Source organism: Chiloscyllium plagiosum, chromosome 31 (assembly GCF_004010195.1).
Source record: "Chiloscyllium plagiosum isolate BGI_BamShark_2017 chromosome 31, ASM401019v2, whole genome shotgun sequence".
Taxonomy (NCBI): Eukaryota; Metazoa; Chordata; class Chondrichthyes; order Orectolobiformes; family Hemiscylliidae; genus Chiloscyllium; species Chiloscyllium plagiosum.
The window spans coordinates 33,277,139-33,296,812 of NC_057740.1; the positions used below are offsets into that span (position 1 = coordinate 33,277,139).

Below are 19,674 nucleotides of genomic sequence, written 5' to 3' on the forward strand. Positions count from 1 at the left end.
CTCTCTCCCCACCCCCACCCTCCTCTAGCTTATCTCTCCACGCTTCAGGCTCTCTGCCTTTATTCCTGATGAAGGGCTTTTGCCCGAAACGTCGATTTTGCCTGTCTTCGGATGCTGCCTGAATTGCTGTGCTCTTCCAGCACCACTGATCCAGAATCTGGTTTCCAGCATATGCAGTCATTGTTTTTACCTCTGTTGGAACTTGTGGCCAAATCTGAGCAGACAGCAGCTCAGGGTGAAGCTTCCTACCACTGAGTGACGGCTGTCCTATTCTGCCTGGATACAGCCACCCACAGACCTTATGGCTGTGGGGTAGGTTTGTCGTGTGTCTGCTGGCCCTCTGCCAACTTTTCCAAATTGTCGAAGCTTTCTGTAGTTCCTTTTTAGTTTCCTAAACACTATTTGCTTCATCCACTCCATGTGTAGCAAGTTTGACAGTCTATCCATCCTCTGGGTAAAGCAGAGTCTGGAAAGCTACCTCATCAAGACCCACTGGCTTTGGGTCTGGTTTTGTGGCTCAGAATGTAGTCAGCATGAATCTGAAGTTTTTATTTTTCCCTGCCAGGTTGTAAAAAGTTCCACTTATATAAGTTGCCCTCGCTCACATTTCATTCCGTAATGGTTCTCCAACAGGGGCCATGGAATTTGTCGACTATCTATAAAACCCATAGAAGGGAGAGCTCTGTTATCACTGGGAAGTTCACACTTCCACTAACAGTGAGTAAAGTCTGCTTGCATTCAATTGCAGCTTTTAAACATAAAAGCATCTATGGTCACTTTTCAATGAAACTTTCAAGGGCCACTTTCATTATCAACCAGTTCTGAAGATGGGTCACTGGACTCAAAATGTTAATTCTATTTCTCTCTCCACAAATACTGCCAGACCTGCTGAATTTCTCCAGCAATTTGTTTTAGATTTCCAGCATCCACAGTCCTTTGTTTTATGTTGTCTCATTTGTCAACCTGCTCCTGGAGCTTACAGCTGTGGATGAATTATTGGGAACAAAAGCAGAAGTTGCCAGAAAAGCTCAGCAGGCTTGGCAGTATTGTGAAGAAACTTCAAACTTAACATTTCAGGGCCGGCAACCCTTCCTCAGAACTCTGAGGAAGGGTCACCAGACCCGAAACGTTAACTTTGATTTCTCTTCATAGATACTGCCAGACCTGCTGAGCTTTTCCGGCAACTTCTGCTTTTGTTTCTGATTTACAGCATCCGCAGTTCTTTGGATTTTTAAATGAATCATTGGGGGTTGGAATTCTCCATTGAGTCACCAAAGTATATTTGTGAATAGAGCTCACAGCAGAAAGTTCTTTCCTTTTTTACTTACGATTTCTACATTTGTTCAGATTTGCTGTATTAAAAAAGCTTTATTCCAGTTACATTAAATTCCAGAATAAACAAACAGTTTGCCTTCCAGAAAATACACATTGTTACATATTAACATTGTTAATGCACAGTAAGCCATGTCACTTACTTAACAATTACTTAATATTATTTTTTGCTGTTGTTGAAAACGCATTTTCTCTGCTCATTTTTCAAAGCATTCTTTGAACGTGGGTCCTGCTGACAAGGCCACATTCCTTAATATGATGCAACTTTGTAGGTCACTTCAGGACCTTGGATAGAGGTCTGACTGGACAAAGAGGGCAGGCTTCCTTCATTAAAGGGTGTTATTGAAAACTGTAGGATTTAAAGGACAATCCAACAGCTCCATGGTCTTTTTAACTACCACAGTGGGAACTGAATCTCCTCACCTCTGGACTAATTATCCAGGAATGTGAATGCTACCCCCTACTGTGCATGGATGCATCTGCTGCTACATGACCTAGTGAAGCATTTTGGGGAGAGTTTCTCACCAACCCTGTTGTATAATTTACTATAACAGAGGAAGCCTTGAATTTAAATTAGAATCTGTATCAAGACAATTGAAGAGGGTTGGAATAGTTAACAGAACCACCCTGGCAAAGTGACAATTCAGCTTCATACATACATTGGTGAAGCTGAGGTTGTTCTCTTTAGAGAAGGTAAGGTTCAGAACAGACTGAATAGATATGCTCAAAACCATGAGAATTTGGACAGAGCAGATAGAGAGGTAAACAGATAGCCTTGACAGGAGGGTTAAGAAGATGGGTAACTGCTTTAAGGTAAAAGGTTAACAACAGTCTTTGTGAGGAACATTTCTTAATATAGTGAGTGATTAGGATCCAGAATGCACTGGCCAACAGAGTGATGGAGGCAGATTCAAATATGACTTTCAAAGGGGTACTGAATAATTACCTGAAGATAAACAGTTTGCAGGATGATGAAAGGAAAATGAGCTGAATAGCTCTGACAAAAAGCTGGCACAGAAACACCTTCATTTTGTACTTTAACCAATCCACATTTCTATGATTTTAGGCTATCGAACTTTAATGCAACATGACTTAACCAAAGATTCTTTCTTGGAACTGTTTAGGAAGTGATAAAGAATATAGAAACAATGTAAACGTACTGGGGAGTGTGCAGAAGTGATTTACAAGAATTATTTACTATTGAGAAACTTCAGCCGTGAGGATAGATTGAAGAGGTTGGGACTGCTCTCCTTGGAGATAAGAAGGCTCAGGGGAGATTTGATTAAGGTTTTCAAAACCATGGGGGGCTGGATAGACAGCTGACAGGGAGAAGCTGTTCTCACTTGTAAAAGAAACAAGAAAGAGAGAGCATAACTTTATAGTAATGCACAAAAGAAACAAGGGTGATGGGAGAAAAAAAACTTTCATTCAACTAATAGTCAGGGTATGGAATGCACTGCCTAGAAGCATAGTGGAGGCAGGTTCAATTGAGGCATTTAAGAGGGCATTGGATGATTAGTACTATGCAAGAGTATGGCGGGAAAGCGGGATATTGGCACTAGGTAATGACACTTGTTTGAAGAGCAAGGTCAGGGCATGATGGGCTGAATGACCTCCTCCTGCACCAATGATTCTTTGAATATGGGGCTCCTTCCCATGGTTTTTCAATGGCCTGGTTGGCAAAAGACACCATATAAGGTAGCCATGAGCCGCAGAGGTCAGAAGGACCCTAGATACCTTCGCGTACGTGTGAGACTGGCTACCTTCAGCCAGCTTGTGCCAAGAACACCACAACGGGGCACAATGAGCCATTGTCTGGAAAATCAGGCACAGTTCTTTCGCCCAATTGCTAATCAGAGGCTTCTATGCAGATTTGTGACTTGCACACGGCTAGGGCTCGCTGTGAACTCACCTCACAGATGCAGGGCTGGTCAGCCACACTTGCAACCCTGTCTATTTTTAACTAGCTCATCTGACGCGCATTCGGTGGGGTGCGGTGGGGGAGGGGGGTGGTGCCTGATAATCTCCTGATCAATGGGGGTTAGAGTAACTGCATTTCTATATAATCAGCCTTGAAGGTGCCATGCAACTGTGGAACAAAGAAAACCTTGCTTTATATTGGTTAACCGGTGATGAGCAACAAATTCAAAATTCCCACCAGGGACTATTGAGAAAACAAGTGACTCCATGAGGGATGAGCCTGTCTGATGAGCTTAACACCAAGTCCCTTTGTGAAGACAGGGGGAATATAGACTTAATTTTCTGCATGGAGCTTTGCCTATCTCAAACCATATTAAGGAGGATTCCAACACCTGGGTTGAATCTGAGCTCCCCAAGAACACATCAGAGATTAAAAGGCAAATAATGTAACACAGGGATGAAGACCTGCTCAAAACTGTCCATTGCAACTCTTAATGGAGTCTGGACAAGGCGAAGAATATCAATGCACACACAGGAAGCAGGGGTCCATTTAATTATGAAACATATAATGTCAGCACAACACAGTATAATTATAATGAGGCTGCCTGCCTTCAAAAATCACACAACACTGGGTTATAGTCCAACAGGTTTATTTGAAACTGCAAGATTTTGGAGCACTGCTCCTTCCTCAGGCAGCTAGGGAGACAGAATAGAACAAAATAGAACAACTGGTAAAATGGAGTGGAGGTGCTGTTGCTGGACTGGGGTGGACAAAGTCAAAAATCACACAACACTGGGTTACAGTCCAACAGGTTTATTTGAAACCGCAAGCTTTTGGAGACCCTGCTCCTTCCTCAGGCAGCTAGTAAGACAGAATACATTGGACACAGAATTTATAGTAAAAGATCAAAGGGTCATACAACATATGTGAATGCATTGAGCAAACCTAGATGGCTATTAATTCTTTAATCAGTTAGAATGGAGGTGCAGATTTCGATTGAATTATATGTAAATCCGTGCCCAAACTTAACTTCATATTTTACACAATATTTACACTGGTTTTATTTCCAAAGTAGGAATTTAGAAACTCTATAGACAGTCAGTTAATGTAGCATTTTATAAATTCCTACTTTGGAAATAAAACCAGTCTGGGTCCAGGGATGAGACACAAACAGACTTGAAACATGGCCTCACACCTCAAATGCATTGTCTGACCTAAGATGTTATCTTTATTGTATAAAACATGAAGTTATCTTCGGGCAGGAATTTACATATTAATCAATCGAAACCTGAACCTCCATTCTAACTGATTAAAGACTTAATAGCCATCTTGGTTAGTTCAATACATTCACATAAGTTGTATGACCCTTTGATCTTTTACTATAAATTCCTTGTCCGATGTATTCTGTCTCACTAGCTGCCTGAGGAAGGACTGGGTCTCCAAAAGCTTGTGGTTTCAAATAAACCTGGTGGACTGGAACCCGGTGTTGTGTGATTTTTGATTTTATCCATCCTAGTCCAATACCAACACCTTCCATTTCATTTTAGCAGTTGTTCTATTTTTAATTCAAGTTGAGTGGTTTTCCTAGGCATAGGAAGATTCAGCAGGTTGATGGAGGCAAGATATATGGAAAGGACTTGCAGTTTAGGCATCTCTTGTGCAGTGGTAATGTCCCTACCTCTGGTCCAGGAGATCTGGCTTCAAGCCCCACCTGCTGCAGAGGTGTGTAATAACATTTCTAAACTGGTTGTTTTTTTTAATCGAACAAGTACTTGCATTTATATAATGCCTCGCATGACCAACAGAATTGGTCATTCTGGTCATTAAGCTCCTTATGGCCAATGAAGTACTTTTTGAAATGCAGTCACAGTTTTAACGTAAAAATTGCAGCAGCCAGTGTGTGCTCACAATGTCGCACATACAGCATTGTGATAAAAAAATCCAATCATCTGTTCTTTATGATGTTGACTGAAGGATTACTCAGTAAAAGTTGAATTACTCTCCCAAACCTGTTTGAAAAAGTGTCATGGAATCTTTTATATCCAACCAGTAGGCAGATGGGATTTCAGTTCATCACTGCTTCTGAAAAACAGCGCCTCCTACAGGGAAGCTTCCTCCCATTCCCACACTGAATTGTCAGCATTAAGTTTTGCTCTAAAATCTTGGAGGTGGGTTTGCATCTGAAACCTTCTGATCTGGAGGGAAGAATGTTATCAACTGAACTCTAATCAGCATACATATGGAATGCATCAGGTAAGATACTTTGAAAGCCCAGATTATGGGCCAGGAGCCTTGCCTCCTGGTCCCACATAATATTCATGCAACTCCTTATGGCCAACATGTTTCTTGCCTTCTGCCTTGTCCAATGTGTGTAGCATATCCATACACTAAAGGAAGAATGGTAGAACAGTGTTGGTGCAGTACTGAATCATACCAATCAGAAAGGATGCCAAGTCCACTTTCCAGTCTGTGATGATGAACCTGATCGCAGCTAAGTTTCTTACAATCTGTCTCCACATCCTGAGATGATAAAGGTGGGAGGGATGAAAATAATTAAGCCTGAAGTTTCTGCTGCTGATCAGAGGAGTAGAGATTGAGTGAGAAAGGGATTATGCTTATCTGGGATGGACCCATGATTAAAAAAACTACAGATACTCAGTATCTCATCTCAAAAGATTAGTCCTTTGTGTAAAAGATTAGACAAAGGAAAGAGAGAAGACAAGTTGAATGGGAATTTAGGTGAACAGTTCTCCTTATAGTGACCTTCAATCTCTGCTCTCTGCTCTGGCAAGTTGCTATTTGCCTGGAGGGTGTTTCAATTTCATAGCAGGATGGTGGGCATACCCTTGTCAGCATGTACACCTGCCATTGTGGAGAGAGACCTGTGGTTTACCTGCCTTCCCCCTCCAGGAGTATATTTAAGAGCAATGCAGGGGCAAGCAGAAAGCAAACAGCTTTAGTCATGAGAAAGGAAACAGAACAAAGGACGATTATTTTTAAAGAAGGATTTTATAATTTTTAAAAATGGCATTTGAAGTAGCATTTAAAACCAAGACATTCAAAATATCATTTGAAGTAAAGAGATTAAAATAGGTGCTGTTGATAAAAAGGACACTTTTTTATAACAAAAGAGCATTTTAAAAATCTGGCTTTGGATCAGATGTGATTTGAATTTTTGCAGTGTGCAAGTCAAAAATTGTTTTTCATTATGTAAGAGAAAATGTGCAGTGACATTATAAAATACATTGCTTCCTCCTCTAAGATGGTGCTAGCACGTAAAGTACAACAGCATGCTGTAGTTTCAAGGTTTTCTGCACAATGGATTGAGAATGAAAGGCCGGAAAACAGGATAAAAACAGAATGTAAAAACAGACTGAATTATGCAGCACAGTTACGGTCTGCATTCTGAATTCAGTTGAATAGGGACAAATGGAAATTGATCTGGCACAGTGACTGAGTCCACATACAGGCCAAGTCTGTGTGTCTCTGCTGTCTGGTATCTTGGCAATTTTATTGTCAGAAAGAGGAGAGAAGAATGGAAGAGAGCTGGGAAGAGGAAAAAAATGTCATGACTGCAAAATTCTTTCAATATTAACAGCAAAGACACTCATGCTCCTCTTCATCTATCATGCCATGAACCCTTTGCATTTGACAAGATCTTAAGGAAAAATAACATTATGCAAGACAGTGTTTTCTCAGGGTATAGCTAATATTATAGGGGGCTTTCAAAGCAAAGCTTACTGATAACAACAATTGTTGACAGCAGTGGTATTTAGGAGGAAGGTTGAACCATGTACAGCTTCCAAGAAAAGGCATCTGGATCTGTTGATGCCTTAACAAAGGAAAATGTAGAAATCAAAAAAGCAGACACCGACAAGCAGAAAAGCCAGCAGACCCAGTAAGACACTGCTTATTAGCATGCGGCTAAAGCTTTATGTTTGGCACACCCTAGGGGACTGTACAATTTGAAATTCCTACCTGGCTCCTTTCATGGGAGCACGGGATGGATTCCGACATCCCCTGTCCTAGTTTTCAGCACCATGTGACCCTGTTCCCGTTCCTCCAAGCTTCAGATCGAACAATTCCCACCGAGCCTTAAAAATCCGTCTACTGGATCAACAGCATGTTCCATCCAGACACTCAACACTAACCTTCTGACAATAAAGAGAAACAACAGACTGGTCCTGTCAAGATTGAGAATAGCTGAGCCCTCCCTAGCCTCACAGGGAAGACGTGAGGAACCCATGCAAAACACGACACACACAAAGGAGAGACTGGTTAGAAATTTTCACTGACTCCTTTTCACTCGCTCCACAGCACAGTCCCTCAGCTTGCACACAATTCTGGCACAACCCTTAAGATGACAGCTGAAGAAGAGAGGGAGAAAGAGAGAGAGAGAGGGGGAGAGAAATCATCCACTGCCTGACTGCTACATCCCTGATGTCATCTCCAACACCCAATCACAAAGCAAGCAGTTAATCTTTTCATAACTACCTTTTCTTTTCACCCTGGCAACACAGGGCAAAAAAGCAAAGGCCTGTAATGACCTAAAAGGTATATTCTTCAGTATTTCAATGCAGTATTAATTAGGCAGACCTGTAACATGAATGCAATGGTCCCTTTTGGACTGATGACTCTGTAATTCTGTAAACATATCTGTGCACTTTCCATCATGGAATCACACCTGGTACCAGCCTGCGATTCTGTTTCGTAAAATATTCAGTGTCTGAAATTTGCATTGAGGGGAGCCAGAGCTATTTATTGCCTTGTGAAGAGAGGAGGGAATGCAAAATGTAGTTCGAGCATAATATTAGATTTAGAAACAACACTAAATATTTCCATTGTCTTCCTTTGCAATTTGTACAACTGATTTTCTATTCTGTTACATCTGAGAGGAACATTTCTTTGTTGCTGCTTTGTACAGTGGTTTCCCCATGAAGGAGGATCAGAGAAAGCAGGCAGAAATTCCAACACTTGCAATAAATGTTTTGAATAATTTATTTCTCTGTGTCTCCCTTTTCCTCCTTTGGTTTTGGGATAATGGTCCAGAGGGAGCAGTTACACTCCATTGCAATAATAACGTAACCATGTTCACACATCAGTTTTGACAGCGAGTAGTAGCAGATTATTCAATCACAAAAGGCATCACAGCTAGTAACACTGACTTCCCAGGACCTGAATGATTAATTTTCTCCCAACTCATGAGGAAAGAAGTCAATAGAGCAGAGGAACATTTGGATGCACCGGGCTGGGAATGTATATTATCATATACAGTATCCGGTCAAATCCCAGTGGCTCATGAAAAAACCGGGTAGATTTTCCTGTCCTTTGCCCCTAAGACATGTTAATTTCTTTGGATGCAAGCTGCAAGAGAAAGGGGCATGGACCACTTCAGCTAAATCTCTGCCCCTTGTAAATTCCCTGAGGAATAAGCCCTTCTCTGAGGAAGGGCTTATGCCCGAAATGACGATTCTCCTGTTCCTTGGATGCTGCCTGACCTGCTGTGCTTTTCCAGCAACACATTTTCAACCCTTGTAAATTGTACCAGGACGTTAGGGTTGTGAGAAAGAGGGGAATTGAAGTGCTGGGATTTCACTCATGGTGTGCTTGGCCTTTAGGTGGGATGGGGTCCCATAACCCCGAATCCTAGTTTAAAAATAAGGGGGGTGCCCCATTTGAGGGATAAGGAAACATTATTTTTCTCTCAAAGTTTTGTGAGTTTTGGTATTCTCATTCTCAAAACGAGGTGAATGCAAAATCTTTCATTTTGTTTAAGGTAGAGGTAGAAAAGAATCTTGATGACCAAAGGGGCTGAAAGATTGTTGAGGATGTGCAGGAATGAGTTGAGGTAAAAATCAGATCAGCCACAATCTTACTGAGCGGTGGAGCATGCTTGAAGGGCTGAGTGGCCTACTCTTGTTCCTTGTTCTTATGTTCCTGATCTCCTATTTTCCTGGAGGAATGCAGACACATTAAAATCACAGCTCTGGAAGTGTCTTGGAAGACAAATCGAAGACCTGTGTTGCACTGCTCCCCATCCCCCCGAAATTTAGGTGCAATTAGGAACTTAAGATACCAGCAGCATCAAAACCCATAAGCCCAATAAACTACAGTAGAGTTGGGCCAATCTCCTTGTTCCACCAACTGTAGGCAATGCCAGGGAGAGGCAACAAATCAAGCAATATTAATATTCAAAGGCCTGCAGGGCACTGTGGCTCTAGCTACAACAAATGGACTGCAGCAGTTATAGCGTCATAGAGATGTACAGCATGGAAACAGATCCTTCGGTCCAACCCGTCCATGCCGACCAGATGTCCCAACCCAATCTAGTCCCACCTGCCAGCAGCCGGCCCATATCCCTCCAAACCCTTCCTATTCATATACCCATCCAAATGCCTCTTAAATGTTGCAATTGTACCAGCCTCCACCACATCCTCTGGCAGCTCATTCCATACACGTACCACCCTCCGTGTGAAAAGGTTGACCCTTAGGTCTATTTTATATCTTTCCCCTCTCACCCTAAATCTATGCCCTCTAGTTCTGGACTCCCCCACCCCAGGGAAAAGACTTTGTCTATTTATCCTATCCATGCCACTCATAATTTTGTAAACCTCTATAAGGTCTACTCTTGTCCCTCAACCTCCGACGCTCAGGGAAAACATCCCCAGCCTGTTCAGCCTCTCCCTATAACTCAAATCCTCGAACCCTGGCAACATCCTTGTAAACCTTTTCTGAACATTTCAAGTTTTACAACATCTTTCCGATAGGCAGGAGACCAGAATTGCATGCAGTATTCCAACTGTGGCCTAACCAATTCACAAAGACAGCTGACCTCTACCCCCTAGGATGGGCAATAAATGTTGGTCCATCCAGTGATGCCCACATCCAATGAATGAACTAACAAAAAAAAAGGAATAGTGTACTTTAGTTGCTCTACTCCCATATATTGCAAGATTAATAAAATCTTATTGGACAATAGAAAGAAAGACTTACATTTATTTAGCACAGTACATGAGCTTAGGACAGTATAAGTAGTTTTGAAATGCAATGGAGAAAGTGTGGCAGCTAATTTATCACACCACAAGCTTCTCCAGAACATCTGTGTGACAATGATCAAATAAGTTTTGGTTGAAGGGTATTTACTTGAGTTTAAGACAAGAGATGATCTCATTGAAGCATGCCATATTTTTGAAGAGGTTTGACAGGGTGGATAGTGAGAGATTGTCAGGGAATCTGAAACGTGGGGCCATAGTCTCAGGATAAGGGGCCAATCATTTGGGACTGGGATGAGGAGAGATAGCTTCACTCAAAAGGTTGCAAATCCTCAGCATTCTCTACCCTTGAGATTTGTGGATGCTTCATTGTTGAATACATTCAAATTGAAATCTTTGAGATCTCAGTGATGAAAGAGATATGGGGACCAAGTGGGAACCTGGAGTTGAACCCCAAGATTAGCCATGATTGCATTGATTGGTGGAGCAGACTCAATGAGCTGTGTGGATTAGTGGTGCTAGAAGAGCACAGCAGTTCAGGCAGCATCCAAGGAGCTTCCACTTGCACCTATTTCTGGTGTTCATCTTACTAAGATACCACAGTCCAAAGGTGTGCAGGTTAGCTGGATTGGCCATGCTAAATTGTTGGTAGTGTCCAGGGATGTGTGGGCTATGTGGATTAGCCATGGGAAATGCAGGGTTACAGGGAAAGGGTAGGGAGCTGCATCTAGATAAGATGCTCTTCACAGTATCACTGTAGTCTCAATGGGCCGAATGACCTCTTTCTGTACTGTCGTGATTCGATGAACCTCGTGTCACTAATGATCAGCAAATTCAGCCAATAACTGGCTCTCCACAATGACTCAGCTAGTTTCACATTCCTTCAGGGAGTGAAGATTGAGGGTTTCTACATGACATAGTAGTTTGTGTAGGCATGTGAAGATGTCATTGTGGTTCCTTTGGTGTCACTCTTGCTGTGAGTCAGCAGGTTATGTGGATCTCAGCCACACTGAGGGGTTAGCAGTCCTTAGATCAATTGTTCTGTTTTGGTCTCTGTACGCCCAGTGTTAACCCAGTCTGTTGTCTGTTCTGGAAACTGTTATTGATAACTCAGCACATTGCATTTCAGTTTCAACAGAGAAACAAGCTAAATTGCTGAATGTGATGCCATGATGCTAAATGGGAGGATACCATTGCACTCTGAGGAAACCCATTCAAATTCCACACAGTCACCTGAGGGCGGAACCAAACCCAGGTCCCTGGTACTCTGAGGCAGTGGTGCTAACCACTGAGCCACCATGCCTCTCCAGTTCTTCACATGTCTTTAAGGGTTTCACTTGAATTTGACTGTGTTCAGGATAACCAACTGTGGAATTATTTCTTATTTCTGGATTTGTTCTGTTGCCAATTGTCTATGTTTATGACACCCACTCATCAGTTTGTCCCCTCTTCGTCTTTTAAAACCTCTCAGCATTTTATACAGCTCTCTTGTTGATCACCTGTGATTTGTCAACTCCTTTAAAATAATTCACCAGGTTCGTTAAGTTTGGTAGATTGATGTCTATCCTGTCAGTCATAAAGATCTCAGACTCCACCCTGGTCTCTGCTGCATTAGACGACCTTAGCTGAAGACAATGCATGTAGTATCTATGGCACAGCGATTCCATTTATGCCTCTGGTTCAGCTGTTTTTAAGCTTAAATCCCAATTCAAAGACTTGATCACAAAACCTAGTCTGATGTTCCAGTATCTTGCCAAAGATGAGATGCTCTCTTAGTTGGAAGTAAAAGTTCCTATGGCACTATTGACCACTATAACTTTAGGACATTTTATCTCTTTATTGAATAAGTTTAAATTTTCAAGCTACCATGATGGAATTTGAGCTCATGCCACTTAGACCATTAGTCCATTGCTGTAGTCATAGTGCTATTGTACCCATGCTTGAAGTAGCCATGCATAGTGCAGCAAAGCCACGTGCATTGATTCTATGACACAGTCAAAAGTGAGAATTATGATTTCTCCTTGTTACTAATAAGGGGAGGCAATGGCCTCATGATATTATTGCTGCACTGTTAATCCAGACACCCAGGTAATGCTCTGGAGACCCAGGTTTGAATCCTGAAATGGTGGAATTTGAATTCAATAAAATAAATCTATAATTAGGAGTCTAATGATGATTGTGAATCCATTGCCGGTTATCAGGAATAAAATCCCATCTGTTTCACTAATGTCCTTTAGGGAAGGAAACTGCTGTCCTCACCTGGTCTGACCTACAGCAATGTGGTTGACACTTAACTACCCTCTGGGCAATTAGGGCTGGGCAATAAATGCTAGCTCAGCCAGTGATGCTCATCCTATAAATGCACATTTTTAAAAAGATATTTAATAGGCAGCAGTAGATTGGTAGCTGTTTAAAAGGAGCTTAACAATACAGATGTAGTCATGATGTGAAGGGACTGGGGTGGACAAAGTCAGAAGTCACATGACACCAGGTTATAGTCCAACGGGTTTATTTGAAATCATAAGCTCTCGGAGCGCTTGTGCACCTCAGGAAGGAGCAGTACCATCCTGTCAATGTCATGCTGCAGCCTGCAACAGCCCTCAATACTATCAATGGTACCTCCAACCTTTGTGTCATTAGCAAATTTACTAAACCTCCTCATCCAAGTCATTTATAAAAACTAGAAAGAACACAGGCCCAAGATCAGAGCCCTGCGGGACACCACTCACCATTGACCTCCAGGCAGAATACATCTACAACCACTCTCTGCCTTCTGTCAGCCAACTAATTCTGAATCCAGAGAGCCAAATCTCCCTGTATCCCATACCTCCTGACTTTATGAATGAGCCTACCATGGGAACCTTATCAAATGCCTTGCTGAAGTCCATATACACCACATCCACTGTTTGACCTTCTTCGACCTGTCTTGTCACCTCCTCAAAGAACTCAATAAGGTTTGTGAGGCATGACCTGCCCCTCACAAAGCCGTGCTGACTGCTTTTAATCACGCTATGCTTTTCTAAATAGTCATAAATCCTATCCCTCAAAACCTTTCTGAAGCAGACACAAGACTGACTGGTCTATAATTGCCAAGGATTTCCCTATTACCCTTCTTGAAAAGAGGAACAATATTTGCCTCCATCCAATCCTCCGGTACAACGCCCCTGGAGTATGAGGAAACAAAGATCTTCGCTAGTGGCTTAGCAACCTCCTTTCTCACTTCCCAGAGGAACCTAGGATAAAACTGGTCTGACCCTGGGGACTTATCAATCTTAATGTTTGCCAAAATTTCCAGCACATCAATTCATCAATCTTGATCTGTTGAAGCCTATTTCCCAGCTCCTCAAAGTTCTCATTCATAACAAGGTCCCTTTCCTTAGTGAAAACCAAAGCAAAAAACCTCATTTAGGGCTTTCCCTATCTGCTCAGATTCCACACACAAGTTCCCTACGCTATCTCTTACGCTATCACTGATCGGCTGTATCTTCTCCCTGATCATTCTCTTATTCCGCACATATGAGTAAAATGCCTTTGGGTTTTCCCTAGTCCTTCCTGCCAAGCCTTTTTCATGCCCTTTCCTGGCTCTCCTCAGTCCATTTTTAAGCTCCTTTCTAGTAAGCCTATATTCCTCTAAAGCTGTGCTAGATCCTTGCTTCCTCCACCTTACGTAAGCTGCCTTCTTCCTTTTGAAGAGAAGCTCCTCTGTTCTTGTCATCCAAGGCTCCTTAATCTTACCCTTTCTTGCCTGGCTCAGAGGAACAAATTTATGTATCATTCACAGTAACTGTGCCTTAAACAGTCTCCACATTATATTGTGCCCTTTCTGTGGAACAATTGCTCCCAATCTCTACTTCCCAACTCCTGTCTGATAGCGTCATGATTTCCTTTTCCCCAATTAAATATTTTTGCATGGTAACTGCTCCTTTCCCTCTCCATGGCTATGGTAAATGTGAGGCAGTTATGGTCTCTGTCACCAAAGTGTTCTCCCACCGTGAGATCTGACACCTGTCCTGGCTCATTACCGAGCACCAAATCCAAAATGGTTTCTCCCCTCATTGGCCTATCTACATACTGAGTAAGGAAACACACCTGAACACACCTAGCAAAGATGGCTCCATCCAAATCATCTGTATTAAGGAGGTTCCAGTCAATATTGGGAAAGTTGAAGTCACCCATAACAACAACCCTGCTACATTTGCATTTTTCCAGAATCTGCCAGCCTATGAGTTCTTCAATCTCCCTACTGCTATTAGGGGGGGTCTGTAGTAAACCCCCAATAAGGTGGCCACTCCTTTGCTGTTCCTAACTTCCACCCATACTGATTCAGTAGACAAACCTTCCTTGACAACCTTCATTTCTGTAGCTGTGATGCACTCTCTGATTAGCAATGCTACACCCCCTCCTCTTTTGCCACCCTTCCAGTTCTTTATAAATGTGCGAAACCCTGGAACATCTAGCAACCATTCTTGCCCTGTGAAACCCACGTCTCCATTATGGCCACAACATCACAGTCCCAAGTACTAATCCATGCTCTAAGTTTATCACTCTAATTTCTGACACTCCTTGCGTTAAAGCAGATACACTTTAACCGACCCCTTTGTTTCATCACATGAAAAACCTTCCCAATAGATTCACTACATCCTGTCACTGTCCCATCTACAACTAACCCCCTCTCAGATGTGTAGCTCTGGTTCCCAGCCCCTTGCCACACTAGTTTAAATCCTCCCAAACCACATGAGCAAATCTCCCACCCAGGGCATTTGTGCCCCTCCAGTTTAGGTGCAACCCATCCTCCATGTACAGGTCCCACCTTCCCAAGAAGGCATCCCAATGGTCTAAGTATCTGAAGCCCTTCCTCCTGCACCAGCTTCGCAGCCACATGTTAAGCTGCACTCACTGACTGTTTCTCACCTCACTATTTCGTGGCACTGGTAGCAAACCTGAGATCACTACTCTATTTGTTCTGCTCTTCAACTTCCAACCTAGCTGTCTGTAGTCACTTTTCAGATCTTCAATCCCTTTCCTGGTTATATCATTGGTGCTAATATGACCTCGATTTCTGGCTGCTCATCCTTCCCCTTCAGAATCCTGTAAACCGATTGACGACACCCTGGATCTTGACACTGGGGAGGCAACATACCATTGAGGAGTCTCATTCCTGACCACAAACCTCCTGTCAATCCGTCTAACTATTGAATCCCGTACCACTAGCGCTTTTGTATTCTGCCCCCCTTCCATTCTGAGCCACAGTGCCAGGCTCATTGTCAGAGAACAGACAGCTATGACTTTCCCCTGGTAGGCCATCCCCACCAGCAATATCAAAACGGTATACTTATTGCTGAGGGGAACGGCCACAAGGGATCCTTGCTCTGACCGTCGATTCCTTTTCCTTCCCATGACTGTAACCCAGCTGTTCTTATCCTGTGTCTGAGGAGTCACCACCTCCCTGTACATCCTCTCAATTTCCCCCTCAGCCTCCCGAATGATCCACAGTTCATCCAGCTCCAGCTCCAGTTCCCTAACTTGGTTTTCGAGGAGCTGGAGTTGGGTGCACTTTCCACAGATGTGCACCTCTGCAGAGACACGTGCGGAGCTGGCCTGAAAAATGGTTGATGGAGTTCAATCTGGATAAATGTGAAGTGATGCATTTTGGAAGGTCAAAATTGAATGCTGAATATAGGATTAAAGACAGGATTCTTGGCAGTGTGGAGGAACAGAGGGATCCTGTTGTTTAAGTGCATAGATCGCTCAAAGTCGCCACCCAAGTGAATAGGGTTGTTAAGAAAGCATTTGGTGTTTTGGCTTTCATTAACAGGGGGATCGGGTTTAAGAGCCATGAAGTTTTGCTGCAGCTCTACAAAACCCTGGTGAGACCACACTCAGAATATTGTATCCAGTTCTGGTCATCCTATTATTGGAAAGATATGGAGGCTTTGGAGAGGGTGCAAAGAAGGTTTACCAGGATGCTGCCTGAACTGGAGGGCTTGTCTTACGAAGAGAGGTTGACTGAGATCAGACTTTTCCCTCTCGAGAGAAGGAGAAAGAGAGGTGACCTGATCGAGGTATACAAGGTAATGAGAGGCATTGATAGAGTTGATAGTCAGAGACATTTCCCTAGGGCAGATGGACTGGCACGAAGGGTCATAGTTTTAAGTGTTAGGAGTAAGGTATAGAGGAGACGTCAGAGGTACGTTCTTTACACAGAGAGTTGTGAATGCATGGAATGTGTTGCCAGCCGTGGTGGTGGAAACAAAGTCATTAGGGACATTTAAGCGACTGCTGGACATGCACATGGACAGCCGTGAATTGAGGGGTGCATAGGTTAGGTTATTTTATTTTAGATTAGGAATAATCCTCGGCACAATATAGTGGGCCGGAGGGCCTGTTCTGTGCTGTACTTTTCAATGTTCTATGCAGGACTATAACTTGGTGTCATGCGACTTGTGACTTAGTACAGATGTCATGTATGAAATCATACCTGTGTTTACCTTCGAAACCAGTAATGTTATTTCTTTGAAAGATTGCATTTCCCTAGTTGTATTTGACTTGGTATTTTGTGCTGTTTTGTGTCAAAATAATTTTTATTACTGACACTAAAATCAGAAAATATTATTTATGTAGTGATGAAATGAGATCTCAACAGCTGCTCCAAGTAACTTGTCAGCTGTAAAGATCGTCAAGTTGCGATAGCGCTTCTTTGAAAGCACAAACAAATCACTCTCATTCATAATTTCATGACTCAGAAATAGTTTCTGTTTCATTTTATCCCAGAATTTTTCACATGCTTCTCACATTTAATTTTCCCACACCATTCCATAATCAAAATGATGGTGTGAGATCCGGCTTGTATAATTCTGATTTTCTTAATCTCATCCACTGTCCATCGTGCCTTCAATTCCCGAAACCCTGATCTCTAGAATTTCCTCCCTATCTCTTTCCACCTTTCCACCTTGGTCATTGTGATATAAAGTTTGGACCGTTAATTTTCAATTCTGTCACCTGATTTAATAGCAGGGACTTTCATGGACTGAAGTTATTTGAAAAAGGGACAAGAACTCTGATATAGAATGATGCACAGGTTGACCACATTTCATGAGACCACCATGAACTAGACATAAATCAGCCTGAGGTGAAATTGGCACAGACAGCCTCACCCAGGGCATCTCACACCTTCAAAGCATTATCTGGGCCGACATGATACCAACTGTTGAAGGTCAATTGAGAATGTAACTTTTAAATGTTCTGCGATTTACATGGGAAAGAACTGAAACCAACATGTTCATTCTAAAAGATGAGAGACTTAACAAACAATCCAGGTCTTTTTCAATACATAATTTCAGTTACATCACACTGTAAACTTTTGCTATAAATTCTGTGTCTTACGATCTTATACTCCACAACCACCTGACGAAGGAGCAGCGCTCCGAAAGCTAGTGCTTCCAAATAAATCTGTTGGACTATAATCTGGTGTTGTGTGATTTTTAACTTTGGGGTGAAATTAATATCTTTCCCCACGCCAATAAAACCAGTCAAACCCTCCCTGAGAGGTGTGGAAAGGTCCTAATCACCTAACTGATTGCAACTTCATGAGAATTTTCACATGTTGGACATGAAAGGGAGACTACAGATAGAATACACAACGGGTTGCAACTCAAGGATTTTTTTTTGGAAATAGATAAAGGAGATTGAAATTGATTGCCAATTGAAACATGATGAAGAAGGCTCTCTCTCACTGTTTCTCTCAAGGAGAAAAGTCAGTGACAAGATTGAATAAAAAGAGACATAGACTCATACAGTACAGAAATAGATCCGTCAATCCATGCTGAACATAATCCCAAATAAACTAGTCCCTACCTGTTCCTGGCCCACATCCCTCCAAAGTCGGAAGTCACATAACTCCAGGTTATAGTCCAACAGGTTTACTTCAGCAAGTTGACTTCACCTGACGAAGGTGCAATGCTCCAAAAGCTTGAGATTTCAAATAGACCTGTTGGGCTATAACCTGGTGGTATGTGACTTCTGCCGTTGTCCACCCCTGTCCAACACTGGCACTTCCACATCATATACCTCTAAATCTTTGCTATCCAAATGTCTTTTAAAAGCTGTAATGGTACCCATATCCACCACGTCCTCAGGACGTTCATTCCACAGATGAATCAACCTCTGTGTAAAATATTTGCCCCTTATATCTTTTTTAAATCACTCTCCTCTCACCTTACAAATGTGCCACCTTATCTTGAAATTTCCCATTAACTCTGTCTGGACCCCTCATTATTTTATAAACTTCTCAGATCACCTCTCAACCTCCTACTCTCCAGTGAAAACAAATTCACAGCCTATCCAGCCTTTCTTTATAACTCAAACCTTCTGTACCTGGCAACATCCTGGTAAATCTTTTCTGAACCCTCCCCAGTTTAATAATTTCCTTCCTATTTCTGGGTGACCAGAACTGGACACAGTATCCCAGAAGAGGCGTTACCAATGTCGTTTTGAGTTCTTGATAAGACCAACATGCTGTACTGCTGACAGTCAGAAAAATCAACCGCAGTCACAGTTTAAATCAATATTCCTTAAGGACACCGAAGGGACGCTAGTGTGTGTGCGTGTGTCCCTTTCAATATGTGTGTGTTGTGTGCGCATGTGTGGTGTGTACATTTATGTTGTGATTAGGTGCATGAGTCAAAGGAGTCTGGGTGGGTTACTCTTCGGAGGGTCAGTGTGGACTTGTTGGGCCAAATGGCCTGTTTCACACTGACGGGATTCTATGATTATATAAAAGCTCTGGAATTCCTTCTTTGCTTCTGTGAATTTCTCTCCTCCTTTTATGGACTTTCTTCAAAAACGACCTGGCTTAAGGTCACCTCTCCTGTTACCTCCTTATGTGGCTCAGTGTCAAACTGTATTTGGTGCTGGCTCCATGAAGCACCTGGAATTTTTCATTTTAAATCATGGTAAAGCCACTATAGAAATTTAAGTTGTTGTTGCACTTATTGGGTTTAGCGATCTGTTACTGACACTAGAACATAGATGGAGATTTAGTGAAGAATTTCAATAGATTGCATTGGGAGAAAATATTTCCTCTGATTAGTTGATCTGTATGTTTGTTAAAAAGTCCCAAATTTATTAGTCTAGCTGTCCTTAATAACGGTGCAAAAATCATCAATTTTGATTTTTAAAAATTATTTTAGGGTATCAAAGACATGACCAAGAAACTTACATTAGAAAGTCTACATGTTGGGAAAGCAATAGACAAAAAGTGTATGTGGAATATTTATGTTCTAGATGTAAAACAGAGCACACAATTGTAACCCAACAAAAACATTTAAGAGCACTAACATAAACTCAGCTATTATGTGGTGGATCCCCGGGTTACAGGGAACAAATATAATGTTCCTTCAGATTCCCATCTCATAAAAGCCTTCAGCGTAA

At 42.2% G+C, this 19,674-nt stretch overlaps 1 protein-coding gene across 3 annotated transcripts in view; it reads right to left on the bottom strand.

The window, feature by feature from the left end:
- apc2 (APC regulator of WNT signaling pathway 2) overlaps nt 1-19,674 on the bottom strand; it is a 202,534-nt gene that overhangs the window by 45,053 nt on the left and 137,807 nt on the right. The window contains exon 1 of one of the 3 annotated variants that reach the window (XM_043721338.1): nt 7,232-7,598. The exons of the other annotated variants lie outside the window; for them this stretch is intronic. Within the exon in view, the coding sequence (XP_043577273.1) occupies nt 7,232-7,270 (39 nt within the window). The 5' untranslated portion in view covers nt 7,271-7,598. Of the gene's footprint in view, nt 1-7,231; nt 7,599-19,674 lie in introns of those variants that run through there. 3 annotated transcript variants of the gene reach the window in all.